General features: G+C 41.7%; 1 protein-coding gene across 2 annotated transcripts; it reads right to left on the bottom strand.

Annotated features, from left to right (window-relative positions):
- Nucleotides 1-9,608, bottom strand: LOC308407410 (uncharacterized protein). Of its 2 annotated transcripts, none has more exons than XM_080899033.1 (7): nt 9,476-9,608; nt 7,799-8,134; nt 3,153-3,467; nt 2,494-2,583; nt 2,150-2,245; nt 1,572-1,612; nt 1-1,268 (listed from the first exon to the last, which is right to left on the bottom strand). In XM_080899033.1, exons 1-7 carry the CDS (start codon nt 9,513-9,515, stop codon nt 1,149-1,151), a joined length of 1,038 nt encoding a protein of 345 aa, XP_080755159.1. In that variant the 5' UTR covers nt 9,516-9,608; the 3' UTR covers nt 1-1,148. The 2 variants fall into 2 exon arrangements, with proteins under 2 accessions (XP_080755159.1, XP_080755158.1); XM_080899032.1 differs by having other exon boundaries at nt 2-1,268; nt 2,494-2,586.
- Nucleotides 9,609-12,740: the final 3,132 nt, after the last annotated feature.

Here is a 12,740-nt window from a genome sequence, read left to right as displayed (position 1 = left end):
TTTTTTTCTAAATGACATCAGAAACAGCAGTATGCGACATTACGTGATGGCAGAGCTTCAGTTCATCCTTTGTCATTTTTTTTTTTTTTTTTTAATAAATAGGACAGGGGGAATGAATGAGAGAAAGAGGGGGAGAGAAAGAAAGAAAACCAAAGGGGAGAAGAGACGGTGAGAAGGGGGGGGAAGAGAGAGAGAGAGAGAAAAAAAGAACTCCTGGGTCACCTGTATGGAGAAAAAAAACAAACAAACAAAAAAAACAAACAGAGGAGACAGCAAACAACAAAGAGCAACATAATAATAGAGAAAACAAAGCACCATCACAATAAACTAGCTAGTCATAGATATCAGTATTTACTAAATAATAAACGATATTGTGCAGCACGCAAGATAGACAGCGCACAGTGTGCTTTGAGGCAGCAGCCAAGAAAGCTTTAGTCCGCGTCTGTGAATACCCATGTGTGCATACCTGCACCATCCTTGTAGCTGCTGCGTATGCTAAGGTTTTATATGGTTTGCTGTTAGCTCTGTGTGGCTAACCAGCTGATTAACTTCAGTTACGTCTGATGCAGATCCATCAAGTGATTCCAAATGAACATTTAATGCAATGGATTCACTTAAAACGCTCAAATAAAATAGAAGAATTCAAAGTTGTCTCTGTTTAGGGTTGAGTAAAATATGAAATCTATAACATTTAATTATTTTTCTTAGTGTACAAAAAACAGACTGATCTGGGGAGGTAATGTTTTGGTTGTTTTTAATAACATGTACATAATATTGGCAGTTTCATGATACTGAGGGGAGCGACTGTTTCTGTCCAGGGTGGGAGGGGTCAGAAGACATTTTTCGTGTCAGTCTCGGGGTCCTGGAGGTGTCGAGGTGTTGGAGAGAAGGAAGACTGCAGACACCTTCTCAGACAAATGGATGACACGCTGCAGCAGAAAGACTTCACAGTGTCCACGGGGCACTCGTGTAGGATGATGGGGGCTGGTGGGGCTGGTTCCTCCTGCAGACGTTCCAGCAGCTGCAGTTCCTCTAACAGCCACTTGAAGCTGACTCTGAAGTGAGTCAATATTTACAGTTTTCAGGGTTTGTGTTCAAACTTTAAACCTGAGGCACTGAAACAAACCCAGGTGTGAATCCAGAGAGTCTCATGTGTGGTGTGTGAGTGTAGAGTAGGTCTGGTCCTGGTCCCTGCCGGCTGGATCGAGGCTCTGGTAGGTCGAGTCTTCACGTGTAGAACCTGGAGTACAGTTCTCGTAGTGGACGTCCTGAAACAGAGACAAACTGTCTTCTTCACATAAAAAGAAGAGACTCTGACTTGGTTAAATCATTTGTGCTGGTAAATATTTCCACGTTGCCTCGTTGAACCTCTCAGACAACAGTGTCTCTGTTTGTTGTTGGAGTCTCCGTCTGGGCGGCCATTTTTGTCACCTACCTGTTTGAATTCACCTTCTTGGACTGTAATTTCTGGAACAGTCTACAAACTGAACCATCACACTGTGACTGCTTTATTTCTTTGTTACAGTAGCAGTCTGTCAACAGTGAGAGGAACCAAAGAGAAAGAAAGTCACCTCCATGTTTGTGCCCTCTGAGTTTCCTCTGGTCCTCAACCCTGTGGAACAAACAAAGGATGTTCCTCTGTTAGAGGGACCAATCATTCAAAGTGCACGTGAGGCTGAAGATCACTGCTGCCCCTCCTGTTCTTTCATCCTGCTTAGTTGGACTTTATTAGGCTTCATTTTAGACTTTGCCTTCAGAATCAAAGACTCACATTTGCTCGAGTCTCCTCCTGTGTACTGAAGAAGTGATCCACAATAATTATACTATTTTACAGTTTTCATGGGTCGTGTAGTCAGAATATTTTTCCTGTTTTTACTTCACACGTCCGAAGCAGAGAACATCTGGATCTGATCCTGCTGACAGTGTCCAGAGTTCATGTGTGACACAGTTTAGGATTCAGTTACTTCCAGTGTTTAACATCATCTCTACAAGTCACTCCACTCTCCTCTTAGAGCCCAAAGTGGACAAGCAGGATGAAAAATTTTGATGTTTGACTGCAGCTGTTTGAACAGACTTCAAGTGAAGTGAAAAAAGAGTTTTTGGTTAGAAACGAGACGTTCTGTGTGTTTCTGTGTCTCTGTTGTCTTACCTCTGCTGCTCTTCCTCTTGATGCAGATTATTAGAACAGTCAGTGATGAGAGGATGATGATGATGAGCAGAGAGATGATTACATACAGCAGCACACCTGTGACAGCAGAACAAGCTTTTTTTACATATTGATTGATGAGTTGCACATGTAGTGAAATAACAGACGTGAAACGAATAAACAAACAGATAAAAGTTCTACATGAACAAGAGGAGCTCACAGAGAATTTAGAAAAAGAAAACGAGTTTGGCACAACGTCACACTCACATCATACTTCTGATTAGAAAAGCTGCCACACAGGACAGGCTGATTAAAAACATACTGTCTTCTCTCATAGATGGATGTACCTGCAGATGCTGCTCTTTCAGGCTGCTCAGTGCTTCCAGTCAAAGTTAATGAAGGTGTGCAGCTTCCTGTAGTTGTGGCTGATGGTCCAGCTGCTGAACAAGAGCAGAGAGGAAAGTTTGACTTATAAATGTTTGGAGCTGTGAAGAAGAAAAACACAAAGATTCAAAAATCAGCTGAGAAATCAAACGAGCCTTAAATGGATCCACTGATTGAGAAAAAACCAGTTTGGCAAATTTAGTTTTAGATTAAAAAAATGCACTAAAATAGTTTAACAATGAAATAAAATATGAATGTATGTTGAAATATCAGGTTCTTGGAAACAATAAAGACATTTAGGGACATTAATGGTCACCTGTTCATTTCCAGCTCCACACTCTGATTCCTGCTCTCCATCACAGTAACTTTACAAAGTTCACACTTCTAAATAATCTTGTTTCTAAATAATTCTGTTTCTATGTTGAGATAAACTGAGTGCTGAGAGCAGCCTGAGCTGTTGGCTCACAGGGATCACTGTACAGACACTGAGCTCATTATTAGAAACTTTGCTCGTGTTCAACATGAACATCCACCACTGGAACAGCAGATATATGACAGGAAATAAGGAACAGCTGAACAGCTCCACTCTGACAACATTTGATTAATGTCAGTAAAAACTCACCGTCTGTGACAGTGACCGCAAAGTCTCTGGATGAAATGCTGGAAGATCCCCTCAGTATACAGCTGTACCGTCCTGAGTCAGACTTGGTCAGCTGTGTGATGCTCACATACAGAACTCCTGAATCATATCCAATGTTGTATCTGCCTCTCTGATCTTTGACATCATTTGTGTCAACAAGAATGTTTTCTCCTACACACTCTCCCCTGCAGAAGAACGCTCTGTTTCCAGGTAGTTTAAAGGAACATCCGACTGTGAGAGAGCTTCCAGTTTCTTTATCGAAGTGTTTCAGCTGATCATTGTTTCCATCCAGCAGTGCTGTTAAAGAGACAAACAATCAATAGTTACTATCAGTGCTGAAGATGATGCAGTCTGATCAGAGTAACTCCAGTTTGATCCACAGTTACACTGGGAGCTGCCCAGTTCAACCAGTCTGACAGAGGAACTGTTGGACTAAGTGAGATTTAAACGGCTTCATCATCAGACTGATTGGATTCATGAAAACAACAACAACAACAATCTTTATTTATAGAGCACATTTAAAAACCAACGGCATGCCAAAGTGCTTAACATAAAACAAATTAACACAAGTATAATCAAAGTCATAAAAACAAAAAATAAAAGTGTAAAATTATGTTCACAGGAAAAAGCCACCAATAGAAAAAAGTATAACTATAGCACAATATAACTATGCCATCAAAACACAATGGCGATATGACATGCACAGCGCAAATAAAAGCATGATAGGAAAATTAATAGAATAAATCACTGCAAACAAGGCCAGCATTTAACCGGTAGAAAAAGCAAGATTAAACAAATACGCTTTAAGCCGTGATTTAAAAGATTGAATAGAGTCAGACGCCCAGATGCCAATCGGAAGGTTGTTCCACAACTCTGGTGCAGCCAGAGCAAACGCTCGATCACCTCTAGACTTCATCCGAGATCTAGGCTGCACCAACAGTAACTGTGAGGATGATCTTAAAGCCCTAGCAGGAACATATGAGCTTAGGAGTTCCTTAAGATAGCTCGGTGCTATGTTGTTAGTGATTTTAAAAGTAAACAGCAGAATTTTAAATTGGATACGGTATTTCACAGGCAACCAATGCAAATCAGCTAGGACGGGAGTAATGTGGGCAAACTTCCTAGTTTTGGTTAGAATGCGTGCAGCAGCATTTTGGACTGTCTGTAATCTATGAAGGAGGGCAGAGTGGAGACCAAAATAGAGTGAATTGCAGTAATCCAGTCTCGAAGTTACAAAGGCATGGATGAGCTTTTCCAGGTCTTTATGCGGGATATACTGCCTGGCCTTAGAAATAAGGCGGAGTTGGTAAAAACTGGATCTAACAACAGCAGACACTTGTTTATCAAGTTTAAAAGAGCTGTCAGGTAACACGCCCAGATTCCTAACAGTGTCGGAAAAGGAACTAGTGAGAAAACCAAAAGCATCACGAAGTTTGGCACGGAGAACGTTACTGCCAAAAACCACAATTTCAGTTTTCTTATCATTGAGGATAAGAGTATTTGCCAGGAGCCATTGCTTGACCTCACGCATGCACTCTCGAAAACAATTCAAGGACAAAGCTAGGTCATCATTTAACTCAAAGTAGATCTGAATGTCATCGGCATAATAATGAAAAGCGATGTGATATTTCTCAAAGATAGCGCTTAAAGGAAGCATGTACAATGAGAACAGAGTAGGGCCTAACACAGATCCCTGAGGGACACCACAGCAGACAGGTACAGCGGAGGAAGAGGAAGTGGCCAAGTGAACCGAGGAGAGCCGATTGGAGAGGTATGATTTTAACCAATCCAGAGCAGCACCCTTGATGTCTACAGTGTGCTCAAGTCTCGCCAATAGGATGTTATGATCAACCATATCAAATGCCGACGATAGATCCAATAGCACTAGGACCGAGGAGCGTCCATTATCGGCCATTATTAGAAGGTCATTAAGAACTCGGAGCAGCGCTGACTCAGTGCTATGATGTGGTTTGAAGGCCGATTGGAATTTATCATTAATGCTATTCTCATCCAGGTAGGCCTGGAGTTGAAGCAAAACTATCTTCTCAAGAATTTTGGCCAAGAACAGAAGCTTGGAAATCGGCCTATAGTTCGCATAATCATTATAATCGAGGTTCCTTTTTTTAAGAACAGGCTGAATTATAGCATGTTTAAAGGCTGATGGTACGCAGCCGGAAAGCAAAGAAGAGTTCAAAAGGGAGAATATACTAGGTCCAATTGCACTGAAACAGTCCTTAACTATACGAGATGGAAGAACATCATATACGGGATTAGTATTGTTCCGTTGTTCAACTAGACGCTTTAGAGTAGGGAGTGAAATGGGTTCAAACTGATAGAAGGAAGAGGAACAGTCAGGGGTAAACGCAGGGCCTGTCATTAAAGGAAGAGCAGATTTAAGAGATGAGACTTTATCTAAAAAATAATTTAAAAATTGTTCGCAAAGAACCGGGGAGCACGGCAGCGGCATAGTGGGGCAGGGGTTGACCACAGAGTTAAACATTTTAAATAAAATTCGAGGATTGTTACCATTGGTAGAGATAATTTTTGAAAGGAAAGCTGCTTTAGCCATTTTGGCAGCAGTTTGAAACTTCAAGCGGCTAATACGTAGGATGTCGTAAGATGCCTGGAGTTTATCTTTCCTCCACCTCCTCTCATCACGCCGACACACACGTCGTAGAGCGCGAACAGAGTCACTTAACCAGCATTGTGAATAAGTTCTGGGGCGCTTCATTTTAACAGGTGCAACAATGTCGAGGATGGAGGAACATGTAGTTAACAGCGTATTGGCAAAATTCTCAACCGTATGAGGGGTAAGACAATCTGACGTAATAGATGCAGAATACACAAAAGAAGCAGAGAATTTCACCACAGTATCAGCATTAACAGTACGCATAGGGCAAAGAGGAGCCTCAAGGTGTAATCCAATATTACCTAGGTCAACATCGAAGATAACCGGGGAGTGGTCAGAAAGACCAGTATTTCTAATATCCTTAATGCATATATCCACACCATATGTAAAGACCAAATCAAGGGTATGGCCTTTAACATGGGTTGGTTCATTCACCCACTGAGTAAGATTAAAAGAGTCAGTCAATGCAAGAAATTCTTTGACCAATTGGTCATCCATACAGCAGACATGTATATTAAAATCACCAGAAATAATAACAAAGCCATATTTAAAAAGAATGGATCCCAAAAAGTCAGCAAATTAAGAAATAAACATCTTGTGGTATTTAGGCGGACGATAAACCACAACACACAGAGTAGTCCGAGAGCCAGTCAGCTCCAATAACTGAGCTTCAAAGCTAGAGTAGATGGGGGAGGGTAGCAGCCGAGCTTCATGTTTGTTTTTAAAAACCGAGGCTAAGCCGCCACCTCTGCCAGTGAGCCTTGGTGAGCTAAAAAAAGCACAGTCAGGAGGGAGAAGCTCAGAGAAGGGGATGAACTCACCCGGAGAAGTCCACGTCTCCGTCAGAAATAGAAGGTCCAGTCCCGTGGTGAGGAAAAAGTCATTTAAGAGAAAAGCCTTATTCGAGAGAGACCTGACGTTAAATAAAGCCATCCGAGTCCGAGGAGCTAGGTCATTAGCGGTGGCCCGTCGCAGAGTGCTGAGGTTGTTATGTTGAACACCACAACCGAGCGACGTTATCCAGGACCGAATAGGGAGGCAAGCCACTGGGCGGGCAGGGTAGGTTTGAAGGCCAGCAAGGCAGATCCAACGATGACTCAACAGTTTAGCCGCGGAGCGGCTCCTGGAATAGTGGATGAAACGTGAAAGCTCACGGCTTGTAAAAGGGTAATCCGTAGCCATGGCTCTAAGATAAGCCTTGAAGCGGACGCGAACGCCACTCCTTCTACCCCGTTTCCTGAAGCGTTTCTTACGCAGAGTGGAAAAAGGTAAGTAGGTCACACTGGTGGGGGAAACGGGCATCAAGGGGATTGCATCGCCCAAGGTCCCACAGAGGTCCAGTCGTTGGGGATAGGAAAACCGAAGATTCAGGAGCGTGTCTCTGTCATAAGTAATTAGCGTACAGTCACCTAGTGAACATAAAACCAAAGATAAAACAACAAGGAGTGCTACGCCAAGGCGCAGTCGAAGTCGAAGACGGCCTGCCATGCACACCGGCGCCATCTTGAAACTGCTCGCTTCACTCTTAAACCAGCTTTTATGACAAGTATAGACTCTAAACTGTGAACCCTTCATGGTTTTAAGTACATTTAAAGTCTGGATGGACGTTTGTGTTGTGAATGTGATTTTCACACATTCATTGAGGAAGAATCCATTTTGCTGTGAGGGGAACTCTTGGAAAGATCAAACTGACGACACAGAAGCAAAAACTCATCAAAGAAAATCAAAGTTACATCAGAAAATCTTCTTTCATTCATCAGCGTCTGTTCTGACATCAACATTTCATTCACATCATTATCAGCTGACACACTCACTAATATTCACACACACTCGTGTCCCAGCTGCAGTTCATCGGTTACTTAGAGGAGTCCAAATGTAACCAACAGTTGACAGAAGAACAAACTTCAGCTTCTTTAAACCGTCAGCAGCTGTCAGTGAAACTCAAACTTTGCTTCAGGAACAGAAACTAAACATTTCCACAGCTGAAACAGAAACTCACCTTCAGCAACAACGATCACAAACTGTGTGAGTGAAGCTGATGATGAAGATCCACCCAAACCACAGCTGTACTGTCCAGAGTCAGACTCAGTCAGCTTTGAGATGCTCACATATAAACCATGAGAACCAGTCCATTCATATTCAATGCTGTATCTGCCTGTTTGAGCTCTGACATCAGTTGTATTAATGAGAATGTTTTCTCCTTCACATTCTTCTCTGCAGAACATCTTCCATGTTCCTGGAGACTCAAAGGCAAATCCAGCTTTAAAATCTCCTCCAATGACTTCATAGTGAAGAATCTGAGCATCGGTGACTTCAGGGTTTCCATCCTGCAGAGCTGTTGGAAACATGAACCATCAACAGTTACTGTTTGTACTTCCTGTAAGAAGCTGCAGTCTGATCACAACATTCACACACAGACACACTGAGACTAAAGTCTGAATAACAACAATGATTCATGTCAAATACATTTTATTGTCTAAAGTGGTGGAAAATCTTCTTCCAGTCGACACGACTCAAAATATATCTGAACATGTTTCCTATGCATGAATAAAATGACAATAAAAGATGAAGATAAACAAAACATGTAAATGACTCATAACTCCTCTGTGTGGTACTTGTAGTAATTATGTGTTGAGAGATTGAAGCAACAGCTCAACATGCAAGTTTTTCATGTGTTTCATCCACAGGAAGTGATGTCATCATTTAGTTTAAATGTACTGCTGGTGTCAAAGTTCATGAAGCAACAACAAAACCAGTGATGAAGTTTTTATTTGTTGTAACTCTGTTTTACTGAGGGTGATCGTGGCTCAAGAGTTGGGAGTTCACCTTGTAACCTGAAGGTTGCTGGTTCGAGCCCCGGCTTGGACAGTCTCGGTCGTTGTGTCCTTGGCCAAGACACTTCGTTTTTTTTTTTCTTTGAGGACGTAACAAATACTTGCAATGAACGACATGTTATTGAGTAATTTATGACTCTATTTTAAAGCTCTGAAGCCAAACTCAGCAGCTGATGTGAGTCAGTTACTTTATGTGAATGATTTCAGTTCATTCCAGCATTTAAACTCTGTGCAGTCGTATTTCTGTTCAGCTCCAACAGGACAAACAGGAAAATTAGCAAATAACTTTTCACACAACTCTGGGTTTGAAGATGCTGACAGATTTCACTCACGTCTCTCACAGGTTTATATTTGTCTGCAGGTAGTGATGTCATTTTGTCAAATCTATATGCACTGTGGGAGTGAACTGTGAATAGTCACAGTGAAGAAACATGAACATGTAACAGTAAAAGCAACAAAATGTGTTTTTGTCTTTCAAAGAAAAATTCATTGACTTGATCAACAAGTTTGTATTTTCAAATAATAACTGAAAGTATCAGGTGGAGTTTGTACTTTGATGTTACAGGTTATTTTGAGGACGTAACAAACACTTGTAAGAAACCATCTTTGAAAGGACGAATCCTAAAGCCAAAGTGAGCAGCAACATGTCCATGAATGTCTCACTGTGATGGTTTCTTCTGTCCATACTGGCCACAAACACATCCATGAAATCATGAATAAAAGCAGTTTGAATGGAAGAAGCGTCCATGAAAGTGACTCATAGCTGACTCTGATCATCATGTTTAACAACAGAAACATGTTGAAGAAGGAGAGTGACAGAAAGAACAAGTGAATGTACTCACAAAGGAAGAAGCAGCAGATCAGAGTGTGACGGACTTTCATGATGAGGCTCTGATGGTTCACTGCTGCCTCTCTTCTTCTTCACTGGAAACCAGGAACTTGTGACGCCTCACTTCTCTAACTGAAGGAGTCCCTCCTCCAAACACCACAGCACCTCTACACTCCTCATTTGTCTGAAACAGTTGCAACTTCCTGTTAAAACATATTTAACCAGTCTGAGTTTAACATGCGCCTGAAGAGGGAAACAAACATGAATGCTGCATCAAAGCAGTGAGTGAGCATTTGATAGCTATTCTTTTATTGGACATTTTTTCAGATTGAAATCTCATATGCAGTGTAGTGACTAACGCGTCATTAAGTAACGTGTTACAGTAACTAGGTTATTATTGTTGTAAAGAGCACGGTAACTAGTTATTATGCCAAAATCAGGAACTCCTTAATCATTACTGAGATTTAGATAGAGTTGTTATTCGTTACTTCTCGCGGTGGCTATTGTGGAGCTTCCACAGATTCAGTAACATTAGCAAGTGGTGGAAGCCAGCAGGTGGATGAGGGAAAGGGGAGGCAGGAGGAGAGACCCGAGGAGGCTGCCGGTCCGAGTGTCAGGTGAACTGAACTTCAGGTAAGAAGTTATGACCTGCAGTCTATCTGGGTCAGATATAAACCAAGTTTAGGTGGAGTTTATTTTAGCTGTGCTGACTTTTTACAGTCAGTTACAATAACTCGTACTGCGTACTAGCTAGCATGGGTGGGTGCTATGATGTTACTGATAGTGAACTTTTTTTTCATAAGGTTAGTTAGTAGAGTTGCCAATGGCTCCTTAAAAATGGAGTCATCTCGTATTCAAAGAAAATATTATATTGAGCTGAAAAGAAATGCAGTTTGTCCCGGACTTCAGCTACAATGAAAAAGACACAAAGCTGGATTTTTTCTGTCTTTGCTGCACAGCTGCCTCTTCTTCTCTCATTCTCTCCCCTCCCTCTCCTGTTTCTACTTCAATCATGAAACTGATCAATGATCAGCTGATCGTCTCTCTTGTTTGTTTATCGCCCAATTTGCGCTAGAAAGAGGAGACCAGCAGATGAACAACATGCACATTATCTTTTCCTTTCTATTGGTAGGTGGCACAGTGCACTTGTGGCAAGTAAGCAAGCTAGAAGACTGGCAGTCTTGCTGGTATCCAGTTACAGAAGCAACACGTTAACAAGAGAATTCTGAGTAAAACCAAAGTTACTTTCCCTAGTAACTAGTTACTTTGACAGTAATGAGTAACTTGAAGTAATTGATTTACTTTTGATAGAAGTAACTAGTAATGTAAGTACGTTACTAACTTAAAGTAACTTTCCCAACACTGATTAACATACAGTCATATAGTGAATGATATTAGGGGATTCCCAATATCACATCAGTTTTGACCTTTGACCTCTTCTTCAAGGTCAGACAAGTTTAAACTTTCATGAGATCAAAGTTTTATGAAACATATTTTATCTTTAAACACTCCGAGAAGTCAGCTGAGACTGAAGAAGAGACTTTGAGTGACAACATGTTTCCCCCACTGAGAACACAACAGCCCAAAGAACACAATCAACTTTCTGGAAGATCCTTACATGGATGATCGAGCATGCATCAGGACACCTTAATAAACACCTTTTCAGACTAAATCTGGTGTTAAGTCTTACTGATGGGTGCTTTAATACTTTACAGTTTTTTCTGAATGCTTAAACCCTAACTGTGATTCCTGTAGCACAATCTCTAAAACTATTCAGACTTATAGCAAAACCACTCACTGAGTTTGCAAAACTAAAAGCACAAAAACTGCTTTGCACTCAGTTTGCAATTTTGTAACACACACTTTGCAAAACTGTAGGCACAATTCACTGCACAACACTCAATTACCAAATTTCCAACACACTCCTAGCAAAAGTATACACATGTATGGCTATCATTAACACTAATTTGCCAACTGTCTGGCACACTTTCACATGTGAAAACTTTTTTAGATAATTAGTTCACTTTGCAATCAGCCTAAGCACTATAATACAGGTAAGCTGTGTGTGCGGAGTACAATGGAGGGAGCAGGAAGAGTGAGAAGTAGAGGAGGCCGAGGAAGAGGACGTGGAGGGGAAGAAGTAGGATGAAGAGGACAACAAGGACAAGGAGGAGCAAGAGGAAGACGAGGAGGGGGGAGAGGAAGATGAGGAGGGGGGAGAGGAAGGGTAGGAAGAGTAAGAAATAGAATTGCTGATGACATCAGAGCTACAATAGTGGACAATGTAATCAACCGTGGAATGACCCTGAGGGTAGCTGGCCAACGGGTCCAGCCTAACTCGAGCCGCTACACTGTAGCAGGCATCATAAGGACATCTTGAAATGAGAATCGGTGAGTACAGTCACTTCGCACAAAGATTTGTAGCACTGCCATATGCCAATGAGAAACACACCAATACCATTGATGTAAAAATACTGAAATTGTTACTTTACAGAATTGCTAGATGACCAGATGCTGGGGCAGAGGAAGCATGTTCACTGCAGACCAAGTAACCCATAGAGTCATTATGGCGATTGCAAATAATCCTATACTTGGAAATAAACACTTGTGTTTGTTTTGATGTGTTTGAATAAACACCAGTACTTGAAGTTTGGATCCCTCTATGCTTATGGATCTATGACAGCAGTATGAGCTCAAACTGACATAGCCTACCTTGTGCACAGAGAAAGCAAAAGCCAGATGTGTTTTGTATTCATACCATCAGTGTGCAGTTGGCGCATTGTGTGCTTAGTAGATGATGGCTTGTGTGTACTGTTTGATACGGAAACACCATTTTTACGAAGGTGTGAAGAGTTAATCTAGCTGTGTTTGCTTTTGCAAGAGAACTACAATGTTTTGATTATTGGGTGACAGTCAAAGGAGCTTGCAAAGAAAAGCGTCTGGACTTCTTTAAGTTGCTTGAAGACATTTCACCTCTCATCCGAGAAGCTTCTTCAGTTCTAAGGTCAAATGGTGGAGAGTCCCAGATAGAAACCTAGTGGGAGTTTCCCCCCACAGAGGGACAAAAGGACCCCCTGATGATCCTCTAATCGCCTGAGCCAAGGTGGGAAACTGGGTGTGGGTCCCAATCAGCCAGAGTTTCGGGTGTGTTCATTGTGAAACCTGGTCCCACCTTATCATGTGATTTCCTGAGGTCAGATGGCCCAGGATGTGAGTGGGCGTTAAGGCGTCTGGGAAGGATCTCAAAACTGGATTATAGATGGCAGAGAGTTGGTGTC

The sequence above is a fragment of the Rhamphochromis sp. 'chilingali' genome, assembly GCF_963969265.1.
Source record: "Rhamphochromis sp. 'chilingali' genome assembly, chromosome: 12".
NCBI lineage: Eukaryota > Metazoa > Chordata > Actinopteri > Cichliformes > Cichlidae > Rhamphochromis > Rhamphochromis sp. 'chilingali'.
Note: the sequence above shows the minus strand (reverse complement) of the source record. Positions and strands in the feature narration are given on the sequence as shown.

What these genes read in the sequence shown, in the direction of transcription:
- LOC308407410 (XM_080899032.1), bottom strand. Translation starts at nt 9,515, where the DNA reads ATGAAAGTCCGTCACACTCTGATCTGCTGCTTCTTCCTTT. An exon ending in GATCTGCTGCTTCTTCCTTT is followed by an intron (nt 8,135 to 9,475) that starts GTGAGTACATTC and finishes TGTTTCCAACAG; the next exon opens with CTCTGCAGGATGGAAACCCT. An exon ending in TGCGGTCACTGTCACAGACG is followed by an intron (nt 2,587 to 3,152) that starts GTGAGTTTTTAC and finishes GCTCTTGTTCAG; the next exon opens with CAGCTGGACCATCAGCCACA.